This window comes from Pipistrellus hanaki, assembly GCF_964339955.1.
Source record: "Pipistrellus hanaki genome assembly, chromosome: 9".
Classification (NCBI taxonomy): Eukaryota; Metazoa; Chordata; class Mammalia; order Chiroptera; family Vespertilionidae; genus Pipistrellus; species Pipistrellus hanaki.
Genome location: NC_140511.1, coordinates 40,540,581 through 40,556,621, shown reverse-complemented (window position 1 = coordinate 40,556,621; position 16,041 = coordinate 40,540,581). Strand labels below are relative to the sequence as shown.

Below are 16,041 nucleotides of genomic sequence, written 5' to 3'. Positions count from 1 at the left end.
GAGGGAGGAGGGGGGGAGGTGGATAGAGAGGGAAACATCAACAGGAGACAGACACATCGACCGGTTGCCTCCCACCTGCGCCCCTACTGGGGCTGGTCAATTTGCAACCAAGGTAGGTGCCCTTGACTGTAAATGTCGGTCTACAGCCCGACACTAACCACTGAGCAACTGGCCCGGCCTCTTTTCACTGTGTTTAAAAATGAGCACCACTTGAGCTTAGCTGGTCTGAGAGGAAGAAGCAACCAGAGAGGAAGGGCTGAGGAGAGAGGGAAGTGAGGGAGCAAATGAGAGAGGAGGGAGGAGGACCCCAAGGGGGGGCAGAGGGGATGTGCTCAGAGAAAGGGCCTCAGAGAGCGCAACTGCTGACAGCCGCCATCTCCTCCGCGGTGGGGGCGCAGGCTTTGTTGAACGTGAAGGGACACGATGCGGCTGAGGCCCCGAGGTCCTGGGGGGTGAGGACCAGAGCCTCAGCATTCCACCTGCAGGTCCCATCGCCCAGGGGTGCGCCATGAGGGTCCAGAGACCACAACGGGAGTAGAGGAGGGCAGGGTTGGAACGGGTGCAATGGTGCAGAGAACCTGAAGCAAGGAGGAGGCAGGCAGGCCGCACAGTGTCTCCAACATCATTTTTTAATACATTCATGTGGTTATACAAAGAGCTAGTCCCGGGGCCGGGGCTGTGGCCTGGCCCCTGGGAGGTGAGAGCAGCATTGTGTAGTGTTTTCAAAGACCAGGCGTGGAGGGGCCCACACCTGCCCCAAGCCTGAGAAAGAGTGTGTGTGCCGTGAGCACCTCTGGTCACAATTCCAACCAGGACTGGGCCCCTGGGCTGCCCCCCAGACCTCCAGGGCCCCAAATGGGGCCAGGATATCAGGTTCTAGCCCTGGCTTTGCCATTGACTTCCTGAGTCCTCGATCCCTCTCTGGGCCTCAGTTTTTCCATCTGTAGAATGGGGCAGAGAGAGTGGAGTGTTCATTGTCTCACACTTCACCCAGCACCATCCTGAGCCAGACCCCAGCCAAGCACAGGTGGGAGGGAAAGACAACAGCACAGGGTCCTGGGCTGGTCCCAGCACAGCCCATGGTTCCATGGGCAGGAGGGACAAGGGGTTAGATCTGGATTTTTTTTTTTAACCCACTTTTCTAAGAGGGGAGGATCCCTGTAGGAGGAGGACCCAAAAGAGCGGCTGGAGCATTATCTTGTGATGTGGCACCTGAGAGAGCAGAAAACCACTCAGGTCCAATCTCCCCAATCCACCTCCTGACACCGGTAATGGGGTCTGAATCCACCTTTTTTCCACAGGCTCTGCCACTGACTTGTGCATCTCTGAGCAAGTCCCTTTCTCTTCCCAAGCCTCAGTTTCCCCATCTGTGTAAGGGGGAGGTGGGACTCCACGGTCTCACATTCTAGGCTGTGCTCTTTGGAAAATGGGAATGTAAGAGCAAGAGGAGAGAAAGAACCCACACCAATCTGCAAAGGAGGGAGTGAGGGGAAACTGAGGCAGAGGAAGAGAGGGCCCGTGGCCGCCTATCTTCTCTCTGCCTGCCTGGGAGAGTGGAGGGAGAGGGGCTGGTGGGATGTACAGTGCAGGATGCTCCCAGGCCCCGTGCCAGCAACGGGGCCCACTTCCTGTCCCCCTGACAGCCAGCCAGCAGCCCCGCAGTGGCAAAGCTCAGCCCCCCGAGTCAGGATGACGTGGTTCTGAATCTCAGTGCCGCATTTTGTAGCCGGGATACCCTGCAGGGAGGCGTGGAGCCTCTTTTATAAACTGGGATTAAATACCAGCCTCAGAAGGTTGTCATCAAGAGACAGACGCAGACTTGGGTTTGCTACAGCTGCCAAGCCTGGGGCCAAACAGAACCAGAGACCTCAGGCCTTCCCCTCCTGGGATGGAGCGGGGAGCGGAGGAGGCCACGGCGGTATTGGGGCCAGTGTGCAACCCCAGAGAGCCAGGTGGGACAAAGAGTCTGCCCAGAGCCGGAAATGACGGCCCAGGGCTGGCCAGAGCCCAGGGCAGCAGCCTGGGAACCGGACCTGCTGCAGCCGCCACGGTCTGCCTGGAGTGCTGGGCCCCAAGCACACGCATGTGGCTCCGGTTCTCTTCCCGTTACAAGTTCGTCATGTTCCGGAGAAGCTGAGAGTCATTATCAGAAGATGTGACAAACAGTCTGCTTGGAAAGGCCTCAGACAAATCCTCCCGGTCTTTCCCTTCCCCGGCCCTGGCCTGGCGGGGCAGGACTCCCCCACTTCCCAGCCGCCCCCCTCCCTCTCCAGCACTCAGCTCGGCGGCGGAGCCCTGGGCTCCACCCTGTGTGGTCCCTGCACAGCGCTGGGATGCCATCCCGCCCCGACCGGGAGATGCTTGCCGTGTCTCCTTCACCAGTGTCCTCCGTGCCCAGCGCAGGGTGTGGCACAAAACAGATGTCGGGTGAAGATTTGTTGATCTGATGGGTCATCCTCATTCTTGGTCACTCCCGATACAGCTCGGCGTCCGGCGTCCACAGCTGGACCACATGTGAGGCCCAGGAAGTGCGTCACCTACCGGTGCGGCAGGAGGCGGGACAGGAAGCCCGGGCTGGGGTTCAGAGACCAGGGCTCTGGGACACCCCCCCCCCCCCCCCTCGCTCACAGTGTGGCCTTAGTTTGGACCTCGCCCTCCTCTGTGCCTCGGGCTTCTCCTGCCGTCCTGGGAGGGGCTCCCCGCTGAGCTCTCCTGCAGCCCGGCTGCTCTAGGCCTTGTACTGCTGGTTGAACTTCTGCTGGCGGACGCAGCAGCAGGTGGCCAGCATGGCGAGGGCGACGGCGGAGACGAGCGTGAAGGTGAGGATGATGATGAGGTTGACGTTCTTGAGCCCCCCCTTCTCGCAGTCCTCGGGGCGCACCTGGCTGAGGAACACCTCCTCCCGGGAGTCGAAGCGGCAGACCAGGTCCCGGGTGGCGTCCACGTCCACGCGGCCCTGGTGCAGCTGGGCCGCCAGCCAGCCGTTGCCGCAGCAGCTGAGCGGGTTGCCCTGCAGGTAGAGGCGCCGCAGGCTGGTCTCCAGGCCGCCCATGGCGCTGCTGGGCAGCAGGCTGAAGCTGTTGTTCCTCAGGTCCAGCACCTCCAGAGACACGGCCTGCGTCCAGGCCGGCAGGCGGCTCAGGCGGTTCTCGGCGAGGTTGAGCTGCTTGAGGCAGCTGAAGCAGGGCAGGTCCACCCGCAGGACCTCCAGCCCGTTGCCCTGCAGGGCCAGCACCTCCAGGGAGGCCTCCAGGCCCGCCAGGGCCCCCGTGGCCACATCCAGGCCCGGGTTGAAAGAGAGGTGCAGCTCCGTGAGGGGCGTGTGGAGGAAGGCACCCGCCCGGAGCGTCTCCAGCTCGTTGCCCACTAAGTTCAGGCTGCGGAGGGAGGAGATGCCAGAGAAGTCCACGCAGCCGGAGGACCCGGGCCCGCCCGGCCCCCCACACGGAATGACCCGGTTCCCCTGCAGGTTGAGCCTCTGCAAGCTCGCCAGGCCGGCAAAGGTGTGCGGGGGCAGGCCCCGCAGGGCGTTGTGCTGCAGGAGCAGCGTCCGCAGAGACCCCAGGGCCCCGGCGCCCAGCTCCAGCGTGCCCAGCGCGTTGTGGCTGACGTCCAGGAGCACCAGGCAGGGCAGGGAGCCCGCCCGCGGAGCCTCGAAGGCCTGCAAGCAGTTCCGGCTGAGGTTCAGGAAGCGCAGGGAGGTCAGGTGCTCGAGAAAGCCCTCGGGGACCAGCTCGATCTCGTTGTAGCTCAGATCCAGGTTCAGGAGCTGGGAGAGCGGGTGGGCGCTGGCGTTCCGGCGGTGGCCGGGGGGGTCCGAGAGGGGCGAGGCAGACCAGCCCTCGGAAGGGGCGTGGGTGGCCTTGCTCCCCGGGGGCGGCCCCGCGGGGAGGCTGATGTGGTTGTTGGACACGTTCAGGTAGACGAGCCCGGAGAGCGCGGCCAGGTCGGGGAAGCGGAGCAGCTTGTTCTCCCGCAGGTCCAGCCAGGTGAGCTGGTAGCCGGCCTGCGGCTCGGGGGCCATCTGGAAGGCCTCGATGCTGTTGCAGCTGAGGTCCAGCACCCGCAGCTGCGGGAGGCTGAAGTCGGAGATGCAGGTGAGCGAGTTCCGGGAGAGGTTGAGGTGGGTCAGGCGGGGCAGGGCCTCGAAGGCGCCGTCCTCGATGTCCATGAGCACGTTGCTGTGCAGGTCCAGCCGCTCCAGGGCAGGGGTGCCCCCGAAGGTCTGGCGGGCGAGGCGGGTCAGGCTGTTCTCCGCCAGGGCCAGGGTGCGCAGGGCGGGCGCCTCCCCCAGCAGCTGCTCCAGCAGGCCGCTGTACAGGCTGTTCCCGGACAGGTCCAGCGACCTCAGGTGCGGCAGGCGCCCCAGGCCCCCGGCGCTCAGCGCCAGGCGGTTGTGGGCCAGGTTGAGGTGCTCCAGGTGGGACAGGGCCTGGAAGACGCCTGGCTGGAGGAAGCTGATCTCGTTGGCGCTCAGGTCCAGGTGGCGGAGCGCTGCGTAGAGGCCGAGGGGCGAGGCCAGGATGCTCTGAAGCTGGTTTCCAGACAGGTCAAGGGCCTCCGTGTCCCACGGGAGCCCCGAGGGGACCTGCACCAGGCCGCGGCACTGGCAGGAGACCTCCTTGTTCACCTGGGGAGGGGGAGGCAGAGAGAGGAGCAGGCATTAGTGGGTGCAATAGGAGCCGGAATCAGACACGTGCCTCTAGGAAGGATGATGTGAGCTCCCACCAGGCTTGGCTGGGCTTCTTTCTTGACCTCCCGGGATGCTCCATGTTCCTCTATCCCAGCCTCATCACCCCATGTCTGGATGACCCCATCCTGCTCTCTGCCCCTGTCTCTGGCACCCAGTACAGCACTGGCATCAGAGAGGGACTCGAGGAAGCTTTGATGGGTGGACAGAGAGGTGATAGAAAGTTAGAAGGACAAATGACCAGACAAAAAAAACCTGTACTAACCACTAACCCATTTTATAGGAAACTGAGCCACAGATCATCTAGAGCAGTGTTTCCCAAACTTTTGACATATGTGGACCCCTTCTATAATTTTCGTAACGCTGAGTACCCCTCGTACTCATGGGAACGTAGAATTAGGCGCAGCTCAGCACGGTGCAGTGCATGTCCCCACCAAACTCCGGTGCAACGCGTACCCCCACCAAACTCTTCCCGTATCCCCGGGGGTACGCGTACCACACTCTGGGAAACACTGCTCTAGAGCAGTGGTCAGCAAACTCATTAGTCAACAGAGCAGCAAATCGCGGCTCACAAGCAGCACGTGGCTTGAGAGCCGCTGTCTGCTGACTACTGATTTAGAGCAAGCACGTCAAACTCGCTGCCAACGGGCTGCAAGCCTTGTTTAAATAAACGAGGCATGCGGCCCGCAGCCGCGAGTTTGACATGCTTGATCTAGAGCAGGGGTCCTCAAACTTTTTAAAGTGGGGGCCAGATCACGGTCCCTCAGAGAGCTGGAGGGCCGGACTATATGAACTACTAATTCCTACTGTAACACCTCGGCTGCGCTCACTGCCCAAAACACCTGGCGGGCCGGATCAGACTCCTCTGCGGGCCGCATGTGGCCTGCGGGCCGTAGTTTGAAGACCCCTGATCTAGAGTGACCCGGGGCCGTGAGGAACAGAGCCAAGCTGGGGCCCAGTCTCCTGGTTCCACACCCGGCTTCCTTCTGTGGGTCCGGGTCGTTATGTTGACCCAGTCGGTGTTAGACTGGATTAACCCGCTTTGGGGGAGTTGTTCCCAAAAGGAAAAAAAAAAAAAATGCAGTTTGCCCTCTTGTCATCCGCTTTTAGCTTCCTGCCCTCCGATCTCATTCAAGCCCTCTTCCTGTGGGGCACAGCGCTGGGTCCCAGAGCCTGCCTCCTCGGGGACACTCCCCAGGAGCGCCCTTTCTGCTGCTGCTACCCACCCCCACCCCGTCAGTGGCTCTGCTTCCCATGCCTGGCCCGATCTGGTCCCGGGGATGGGGTGAGGGTAAGATGGGGCACGGGGAAAGATGTCCAGGGTCCCCACCCACGTCCTTGGAGGACAGCACTATGAATGTGCGTTGTGTGCCCCATCAAGTCACATGACCACCCTGGTTACTTATCCAGAAAGTAACTCATGCTTCCCTTGCACCCACTCAGCATCTTGGGTTTCTTGGCATTTTCAGACCCACGGTCTCGCTGGGTCTTCGCAATAGCCTGCCTGTCAGTAGGATGGCCCCTGCTTAAGAAAACCAAGCCCAGAGAGGGGAAGGAAGGTTTCGGGATCACCCAGCTGCTGGGCTTGAACCCAGATATTTTAACATCTAAAGGCCTCGCTTTTGTCCTTCTATCCCATGTGCTTTCTGAGGCCAGAAGTCTTTCCATGCAAATGCAGTCTTCCTCTCGTCTTTCCTAGCACACCAGGAAGCCCAGCCTTTCTCAGCTGGTCTGACTGCTATCACTGCCCGGCTCAGGCCCACTCCTGCGCCGGCTTCTGCCTTCAAGGACCCTTCTGATCCACCCACCAACCACATGCCTGGCAATTGCTCTCAGATTCCACTCAGACAGTGTCATCTGTTTACAGTAAACCCCTCCCGGGCAAACTCCGGGACTCTCGGCAGGTTCAAGGCTGTTTGTGGCCCCCAAGGCACTGTCCCCTCTCCTCCCAACCCACTCCAGCCCCGCCCACAGTGACCGCATCTGACCACTGACTATTGTGCCCGCCAGGCCCCAGCTCTGGCCTCCTCCTTCCCGTTCCCTGTGCTGGTTATGTCCTTCCCAACGAAGTCTGCACGGGGAACTCCGCATGCTGAGCCCAGGGTCTCCTCTGCCAGGAAGCCTTCTGATTCCGGACCAGGCCGGGGCCTCCTCTGGGTTTTCTTACGGCTTCTGTGCTTCCTGTCATAGCTTTGGCCCCTGAATTGTGGCTATCTGTGTGGGGACCTGCCAGACTGTGAACTCAGAGCAAACAGGGCCTGTTTTGATTAATGTGGATGCCTTGGGCTTGGCTCAGAAGGTGCTCACTAAATTTTTTTTCATGAATGCAAGAGTCGTAGACATCATTGGTTTAGTAAAGGTCTGAGGGATTGAGTCAATCTCCTTTCTAAAAAGAAAGAAAAGGGATGATCCATATATTCAGACTGAAGTCAAAGACTGTTAGAGCATCAAGGGTCCAGCCCACCCAATTCCAGGATGGGTTGACTGAGCTTGAAGATGGCAGGGACCCTCCCGAGGTCACGGTGAGTCAGTAGCTAAGCCAGCAGGGCCAGAACACCAGCCCCCGAGGCTCCCTGTCTGGCCCAGCTGTCAGCTTCCTCTCAAGATCCCAAGGTGAGGAGGGGGAGGCCCCTGTGTGCCTCTTCCTACATGATGCAGCACAGTCACCGGCCTGCACAGCGGCCCAGGGATGAACCAGAAACCATCCTGGCCACCAGGCCAGTCTTGCCTGGCTCCTTGCCCCTTTCTCCCTTCCTACCTCTTGGCCTGCTGGGGCCACCAGGCATGGCCCTTCATCTTGTCCTCAGCTCCCGGACCGTCCACCCTTATTAAGGAAGTCTCAGGAAAAGGAACATTAACACCATGACTGCCACCAACCACGCAGCGCCAGCTGTGGCAGGCTTGTACTGGATGCACAGATCCCGTGCCTCGTTCCATCTCCTAAGGCAGCGGTTCTCAACCTTCCTAACGCCGCGACCCTTTCATACAGTTCCTCATGTTGTGGTGACCCCCCAACCATACAATTATTTTTGTTGCTACTTCATAACTGTAATTTTGCTACTGTCATGAATCATAATGTAAATAGCTGATATGCAGGATGTCTTAGGCGACCCCTGTGAGAGGACTGTTCGACCCCCAAAGGGGTCCGGACCCACAGGTTGAGAACCGCTGTTAAGGCATATTTACCTCATTGCTCCCTCTGAGGAAACTGAGGCTCGGAGGAGGGAGGTGGCTTCCCCGAATCATACTGTCAGAGGCTCAAAGCTACCACTGGGAGTTCCTTTTCCTACTGCCAGCCACGTTTGGCCATGGCACCCTCAGCTGAGCGAGTACCCAGGTTGAGTCCTTCAGCAGAGTAAACACTAGGAACACCAGTTACCACTGCCTGAGCGTTTACCATGTGGAAGGCACTGTCCTATGCATCACATGTTATCCTACAGGCAAGCCCACACCCCATTCCACCTCTGAATTCTCAAAGGCTCCCGGGGCCACCAGCCCCTGCGAGTGAGTCAGGACAGAGGCTGGCCAAGCCCAGAGCCTAAGGCTTGCTTTCTGCCCGGGTGCCCAGGCCCCCTGCCTGAGGCCCAGAGGCGGAGCCCGCAGGCAGTGCTGCACTGCCGCCCGGCTCTGCAGTGTAGTCAGAAGGAACTAGAAGGCCAGTGCCGCTCTTAGCACTCCGCCTCCTACTGCCTGAGCTCTGAGCCCTCAGCACCACTGACTTGCTTGGGAAAGGGTCTTGGAGGAGTCAGCCCTTAGCCAAATTCGGAGCTGCCCTTGGCAACACTCTACCCGCTCTCTCTGGAGTGACAGGGTGTCACTGCCCAAGTTTTTTTGTTTTATGTGGGGGTTTTTTGTGTGTTTGTTTTTTGTTTTTGTTTTGTTTTTGTTTTTTTGTTTTGTTTTGTTTTGGTTTTTTTTTTTTGTGTGTGTGTGTGTGTGTGTGTGTGTGTGTTTAGGAGGGATGAAGACTTGCCACCCAACTCCATTTTACCACCTGCACAGAGAGGGAAGCAGGGCAGCAAGAGTCACTCGCAGTGGGCAGCATAAGCCCGGGAGCTGGGTTGGAATGCTGCTCTACTGCTTCCTATCTGCATAACCCTGGTAGCCACAGCTCTTCTCTCAGCCTCGGTTTCCTCTGCTGAAAGAGGAATCTGAGCAGCAGACAGGGAAAGTTCTTAGCATGCAGCAGGCACCCTGCGAGCCCTCGGCATGTGAAAAAAAAATTTTACCTTAAAAATCATCATGACTCCTTCTATGGCAGTCTAGAAAGCACCTTTCTGCCTATTATCTCATTCTCCCCGATCCAAAGCTCACCCAGTTCTGCTTCCTGCTGGGTGGCCAGGTTCTTCCCTTCTCCGAGCCTGTCTCCCCGGCAGAATGTGGGGCTGCGTTTGGTGGCATTGAGGCCTCCCCTGCCTGTGATTCCGGGTTCTGGGAAGGGTTCTCAGAGGGCTCTAAAGAGCAAGAGAGAAGGTGACCACCCCAGGACGCTGCAGCCCCAGGGAAGGGCTGCCGGCCTGGCTGCCAGCGCCTGCGCCTCCAGGAGCAGGTGGCCGTCCTGTGTCATAAGCTTCAGTCCCAGGTCCAGTGGGCTGCCACAGGGCCCGTCCCTTCCCCAGGGCAAGCTCCTGCCTTGCGCCCAGTGACTGCCCAGCTTTACAAGCGGACCTGGGTGGTCTCCTTTCCCTGCTCCCCACAGGGTGACAGTAACTTCAGGGCTAGTCCCTCGGCAAGGGGCTGGAAAATGGAACAAAGTGAATCAAACAGGGCCCCTGCCCGCGGGAAGTTCTGGGTCTGGCGGGGAGACAAGCCTGGGCCCACTTTCAAACTATACTATGTGCTCACTATTGAGATGGAGGGAAGCTTGGGGCTGGGGAAGACTAGGGAAAGGAGCACACAGGACCATGTCAGCCTGGGGGGAACCGGAAGAGGCTTCCTGAAGGGGGCAGCATTTGACCCGGGCAGTGATGAGTAAGGCTTCCCAGCAGGGATGTGGCCGATGGGCCCACGTCAAGGAGCCCAGGACTCAAAACAGAAGAGCCCTTCCCAGCTGACTGACCCCAAATTCTGTATCACCCTGTGGCGGCAGGCAGAGGGAATGGCGTCCAATATTGGCCCCAGTGGTCCCAGGTGAATGACCTTGGACAAGTCACTTAACCTCTCCAAGCCTTAGCTTCCAATTCTGTAAAATGGGAATGGTGGTACTTACCTGGCAGGATTAATGGTAAAGAAGGTATTTAAACATTCTAGCAGATGCTAATCAAATACAAGGTTTAAATTAGCATTCCTTTTCCTTTTCTGACTCCTCTGGTTTTGGCGTCTGGAGCTGGGACGTTAGAACCCCGTAGGACAGGGTGGGGTGAGGGTGGGGGAGCTTACCCTGCCAGGGCAGGGCTTCTTACCATCTTACAAGGCACCTTGTCTCCCTGCTGGGAGGTAGCCAGGCCCAGGGTCAGCACGGCCAGGAGCAGCAGGATCTGGTGGCTCATGGCTCTGCGTGGGGCAGGGAGGAAAGGGGACATTGTAAAACCCAGGCTCCTTCCCACGGCCAGCCCGCACGCTCCCACCCTGCCCTCCGGGAACCCCAGACCACAGCTGTATCTGACGTTAAGGTGTAGCCCATCGCAGAGGGCCTTCAATGCTATGCCAAGGCGAGAGGCCATGCCCCGGAAAGAGTGTTTAAACAGTGGGCGACAAGGTCAGATTTGGGTTTCAAAAGACTCCACCTGGTGGAAGATAATCTGGAGGAGGCAGCAGGAGGCAGAGGGACCCTAGGGGCTGCCCTGGGCCAACCTCAGGGCTGGGGGGAGGGGAGGTGGGGAGCTGGGCTCTTTCTACCCAAGCCACAAGCAGGTCACCCCTTCGTAGCTCCTCAGACCCCAAATGGAATTACACACACACACACACACACACACACACACACACACACGGACCTTTATTTTGCTCTTTTCCTTTTGATTTTCTGATTCTTGAGTCCCTGCCATTGTTTGATGGCTGGGCCTGGAGTCCTGTCAGGAAACCCCACCGGAGGCTTGCCCGGCCCGGCATTGTGGCTGTGAACTTCCCCAGGAGCAGGCTGCCAGGCCCTTTACTTTCACTGAAGCCACCACCGTGCCAGGGCAGAGGGACACGCAGACCTGAGGGACCTGCCCTGCCCTGTGTGAGCAGCCAGGGTGCCCTCAGCAGGGTGGAACCTCGGTGCTTCTAGGAGCTCACTCACTGGCGACCTGGGTCAGGGGCTAGGAATACACAGCTCAATCTATCCATTTCATTCATTCATTCATTCATTCACTCATTCACACTTTTATTGAATGCCTCCTCACATCTAGCTCTGTGCTAGGAACTGGGGACACAAATAAATGCACAGAAGTGGCCGTAATACACACAGAGCATTAAGAAGCAGGGATACATAAAATCCTCTAAGAGCACTGGACTCAGAGTCACCCATATCCAACTGTTCCCTCTGATTCCTCCACTAACCTGCTGTGTCACCTTGTGCAGATCATTTCATCTCCTGAGGCTCAGTTTCCTTTTCTGGGGTTAATGCTGACTTCAAGTTTTCTTAAAGATCGAATGATACATATATTCTACTTAGGGAGCCCTTACTATGCACCAGGCACGCTTCTCCACACTTCACATGTATTAACTCATTTAATCCTCACCATCACTCAATGACTTGGCTCCGTGATTAGCAGTCCCATTTTACAAACAGGAAAACTGAGGCCCAGAGAGATTAAGTAACAGATTCAAGGTCTCGCAGACAACAAGTCTGGCTCCTAGGTCTGTGCTCTTAACCTCTACACCAGCGTTTTTCAACCGCTGTTCCGCGGCACACTAGTGTGCCGCAAGATGTTGCCTGGTGTGCCGTAGGTGCAGACAAGACAAGAATTTTATAATTTTTCACTATTTTGTTTACTTAATATTTCATAATAAAGTAATTATAAAATACTTTCTTGTGTTTATTTGATTCCTATTCAAGAGAATTACTTTATATATAGTCAATATAGGCACAGAGTTAAATTTTTTAACATTTTCTAATGGTGGTGTGCCTCATGATTTTTTTCATGAAACAAGTGTGCCTTTGCCCAAAAAAGGTTGAAAAACACTGCTCTACACTATATGGTCTCCAAAAGGCCTCAATAAATGGGCGCTGAGTTGTAGACTCTGAAGGTGCTTTAGGAGAAGATGTATTTATAGGATCTTTGAGGGCTGGGTCTTTACTATTAGACCCATTGGCTGTCCTTACAATGAATTTTAAATGAAGGTGGCTGCCCTGAGTTCCTTTATTGTTCAAATGTGGTCTTTTAAACCCTGTTCCCTGGGTTCCCCTGGGCCATGGGCCTCTGCCCCCACAAATGCTCGCTCTTCTCACCTGCATCATGGGCCAGGCTTTTACAGGAAATTTTGTTCTGCTGTTTAAAAAGCAGAACATCACTGAAAACTGTAAACGCAGAATTGAGTGGAACCCCCTCAGGGGGCCTCTGAGGCCCTTGGGGAGTGTGCCTTGCGGCCAACCTCGTTTCTCATCCTCCCCTCTCCCACTCTGCGTTCTGGAAGCCTCCTATTTCCTTCAGGCCTCGGAGCCCAAGCCTTTCACTGCTCCAAGCCTTCCCTCAGCCTCTCTCTTGTGCTGAATACCTCCTTGTCCTTTGGGTCTCAGCTTAGATGTCACCTCCTCCAAGGAGCCTTCTCTGGTTTCCCAAGTCTGGGCTATGTGATTGGCTCTGCCTCCGGGTTCCCACAGCCCCTGAGCTTCCAGTGAGCACAGCACTGGGCACTCTGGGATTGACCCCTCCCACTCATTCCTAAGGGAAGTGCCCCTGGGGCAGAGGGGGCTCACAGGCCAGGCCAGGGAAGGCACCGAGAACTGACAGGAGGAGTCTCAGGGACAGGGCGACACGGGGACAGTGGCGAGAGCAGTTGCTCTGCTTGACTCTCCTTGACCTCCCTGCCACACGCCTTCCTCCCTGTCAGTGGGTTCAGTCTGTTCTCTGAGGAAATCCCCAGAGCTGCCCACCTCCCTCCTCCATCATCACCACAGAGTCACCACCATGACTCTGGGCCTCCACCACAGCAACACCTTACGTCCACCCCGACCCCTTTCATTCTGTCCTTCACACAGCGGCCAGAGGTGTCATTAAACCATAGATCAGATCATGAATCTCGCTGCCTGAAAACCTGCGGTATAATCCAGGCTTGATCCCCCTCCTCTCTGACTCCATCTACCATTTGCCCTTCCCTCAGCAAATCCTAGTGTTTGCCATTCTTCTCACCATTCCTCAACCACCGCAAGTGCATTCCCACCCCAGGGGCAAGCCCCGCGGCTCCCTCCGCCCGGAAGCCTCTTCCCCACGGCTTACTGCTTTCATCACATTGATCACTTCCTGATCATCAATGTTTTATTCTATGAGGACAGGAGTCTATCAAAGGGTGCTCACCAGCGATCGATTGAACAAATGGCAGAGGGAGGGGTGCCGAGCTCTACTGAAACGGGCTGAGGGGTAAGTGTGAGGTGAGGACAAGGAAGGGCCTGGCGCAGGACAGAACTGGAAGGCACTGCAGCCCAAAGGGGGCCTCCTTTTCCCCTCCTCTGCCTGCCAAATCTCACCCTGCCCCCAAGGGGGGCATCAGGGCATCCAGCATGGACAATCCCTGTACCAGCGTAACTCAAGCCTGGCATCTGACAGAAGGGGGCCCCTCAGCAGTGGGCATCCATCAGCAGTGCCCAGAACAAAGGGCACTGCTGATGGATGTGTAGAATTTGAGGGCAACTCACTCTCACGAGGGAAAGCTGGGGTCACTTAGACCCAGACTGACATCTAGACGACTGCTCCCCAGCCCGTTCTGGGGCAAGTCCCTCAACCCTCCAGTGCCTCAGTGCCCCATCAGTAGGGCAAGTAGCCTGGTTCCCATTCTCCCGCTGGTCTCTCCCGCTAATGTGATGAGCAAGCTGATACTGCCTGTGATAATGTCCCGGACAGATTGTCTGTTTAGCTGGGACAATGACCGGCAGAGCTAAACAGCTTAGGCGAGGTATGCTGAGAATGGAGACCGCAAGCTTGTAGATTTAGAGGCCAAGGCAAAAGATATCTTAGGATTCTGACCAGGAGGAGAAATGTTAAAGAGTGTGTGTGTGTGTGTGTGTGTGTGTGTGTGTGTGTGTGTAGAAAGAGAGAGGGTGGGGGGAATGAGGTGGGACAATACCTACTATCATAAATAAGCCCATCCTTACCATTTAAGGATGCTAGACATTCTCCTAAGTACCCGACCTATATTATCTCACTTAATTCTCACAACAAACCAGTAGTTACTATAATTTTCCATTTTACAGGTGAGAAAAACTGAGGCTCAGAAAGATGAAATGATTTACCCAACAGGTTACCCAGCTCATGAGTATGTTGGGATTCATCCCAGGTCTGCATGACCCGAATGCTGTTTTCTCTCCAGCAGGTGCTGAACTGCCTGGGCCCTTTATAGCTGTCCCCAATTTGCCTATGAGGAAAACGCAGCTCAGAGAGGTGACTGGCCCGAAGTCACACAGTCAGTTAATAGAGACAGGATAAGAATCCTATCTGTTAACTTCCAAAGCGAATGGTCCACTGCACCAGGCCAAGATCTCCCTCTCTAACCCCCTCTAATGACAGCTTCCCCCCAACATCCATAAGGGGACAGGCTCACAGGGCTGGTCCCAGCGACTCCTCCTCCTCTGCTCATCAGGGACCACTGGCAGAGTGGGGTCCCGAGAGAGCGGCTGTGGGAGCCCCTAAACCAGCAGTGAATCATTAAGAGCAGACATGTGCATCCCACGGAGGAATTAGACCTTAACCCAAAGGAATGCGGCTGTGATGACGGAATTTCAGGCAGCTCAGGGTGGGGGTAGGGGTCCCTCACATCTTACCACCCATGAAGACGGCTGTGCCAGGGACCCCTGAAGAGAGGTGAGGGTCCCCCTTAGTCCCTCACCTCAGGTAGGCAGGCTATCTGGTGCGATGGGATGGAAAGCCCCACGCCCGGCCGCCCAGCCCAGAGCAGCGGATCGTAGGAGCTCTGGATGGATTCAAATCCTAGTCTGCCCTTAACTAACCGTACGTTCCCGCCAAGGGCTGTCAAATGGGCACAGGTCTCACTTTTTTGCGGGGAAAGATCTGTTGAGTTAGCAGCCTGGGAGACCTCCCAGGAGGGTCAACCCTGGCTCCACGTGTGAGGCGGAGGACGGGGGCGGGAGGAGGACCCAGCCCGGCTCCAGGTCCTCTGCTCCCGAGAGGCGCGGGGCAGGCGGTTCCCCCGAGGGCGGGCCGGCCACCCCCCACCCCCGTTCGCTCCTACCTGGCTCAGCGCGGCCGCCGCTCCTTGCCCGCGCAGCCCCGGCACATTTTGCGCGAACCCGCTCCCCGGTCCCACCCCGCGCCAGACCCCGGGGTCGCGGCCCGAGGAGGCGCCCGGCAGATCCTCCGCCCCGCGGGAGCCGAACCCGCGAGGGGCCGGCTCGGGCTCCCATTTAAATACCTCTCCCGCCCCACCACGCCTCCCTGCGGGCCGGCCGCGGGGTCCTAGCGCCGCCGGTGTTGCCAAGAGGGAGCGAAGCATCAGCTTCTTGGTGCTGAAATCCCCCAGGAGGCGGCGGGCTGCAGGGGCGGGATCAAAGGGGCCGGAGGGAGAGGGGTCGCCGAGGAGGCCCCGTGCCAGCGAGGCCGGTCCGGGCGGCCGCACTTGCAGTTCGCGGCCCCGCGGGGTTTTGGGGGCCGGGCGGCTCCAGGAGCCGCAGGTCCGCAGAGGAAATCCTGCCTGGTCCCGAGTTCCCGCTGCCGGCGCCGGGCACTTAGGATGGGGCGGGGGGCGGGGGGCGAACAGGAGGAGTGACCGCGGGTTTGAACCAGGAAGGAAATGACCCTGCGCTGGCCCTGGGGCGGCCACCGAGGGGATTCCCCCGCCGTGGCTATCTCCTCCGGACAGTCCAGGCAAGTCACTTCCCCCTCTGGATGCGGTCTGGTATCCAGGCCTGTCACCCTGGCACCGACCCTGAAGCAGCCCTGGGAGCCGGTCCCACCCAGGTGTCCAGCTTGCAGATTGTGAGGCTGAGGTTAGGCATGGGGACAGCGAATATGAATAAACACCAGTGGTCTGCGATGGCTAAGAGCCCATTGATCTTTGGGAAACCCGAGTCTCAGAAAGGTTCAATGGCATATCCAAAGGCATGCAGCCTGTAAGAGGCAGTGATGGGAGTCCACTGTGTGCACAGAGCGAAATTCGGCCGAGCTGAGGGCCCCTCTGCAGGCACCATTTTGCTCAGGGTGAAACGCTGTGCAAAGTGGCATGGTGGTATCACTGACCTTTACATCAGAGACGGAAGC

General features: G+C 57.8%; 1 protein-coding gene across 2 annotated transcripts; it reads right to left on the bottom strand.

Annotated features, from left to right (window-relative positions):
- Positions 1-610: 610 nt before the first annotated feature.
- On the bottom strand, positions 611-15,193 carry LRRC32 (leucine rich repeat containing 32). Of its 2 annotated transcripts, none has more exons than XM_084893386.1 (3): positions 15,017-15,193; positions 10,093-10,183; positions 611-4,630 (listed from the first exon to the last, which is right to left on the bottom strand). In XM_084893386.1, exons 2-3 carry the CDS (start codon positions 10,177-10,179, stop codon positions 2,729-2,731), a joined length of 1,989 nt encoding a protein of 662 aa, XP_084749512.1. In that variant the 5' UTR covers positions 10,180-10,183; positions 15,017-15,193; the 3' UTR covers positions 611-2,728. The 2 variants fall into 2 exon arrangements, with proteins under 2 accessions (XP_084749512.1, XP_084749513.1); XM_084893387.1 differs by lacking the exon at positions 15,017-15,193 and adding an exon at positions 14,061-14,496.
- Between the last annotated feature and the right edge of the window lie 848 nt (positions 15,194-16,041).

What these genes read in the sequence shown, in the direction of transcription:
- LRRC32 (XM_084893386.1), bottom strand. Translation starts at nt 10,179, where the DNA reads ATGAGCCACCAGATCCTGCTGCTCCTGGCCGTGCTGACCCTGGGCCTG. An exon ending in ACAAGGTGCCTTGTAAGATG is followed by an intron (nt 4,631 to 10,092) that starts GTAAGAAGCCCT and finishes CCCCCTCCCCAG; the next exon opens with GTGAACAAGGAGGTCTCCTG.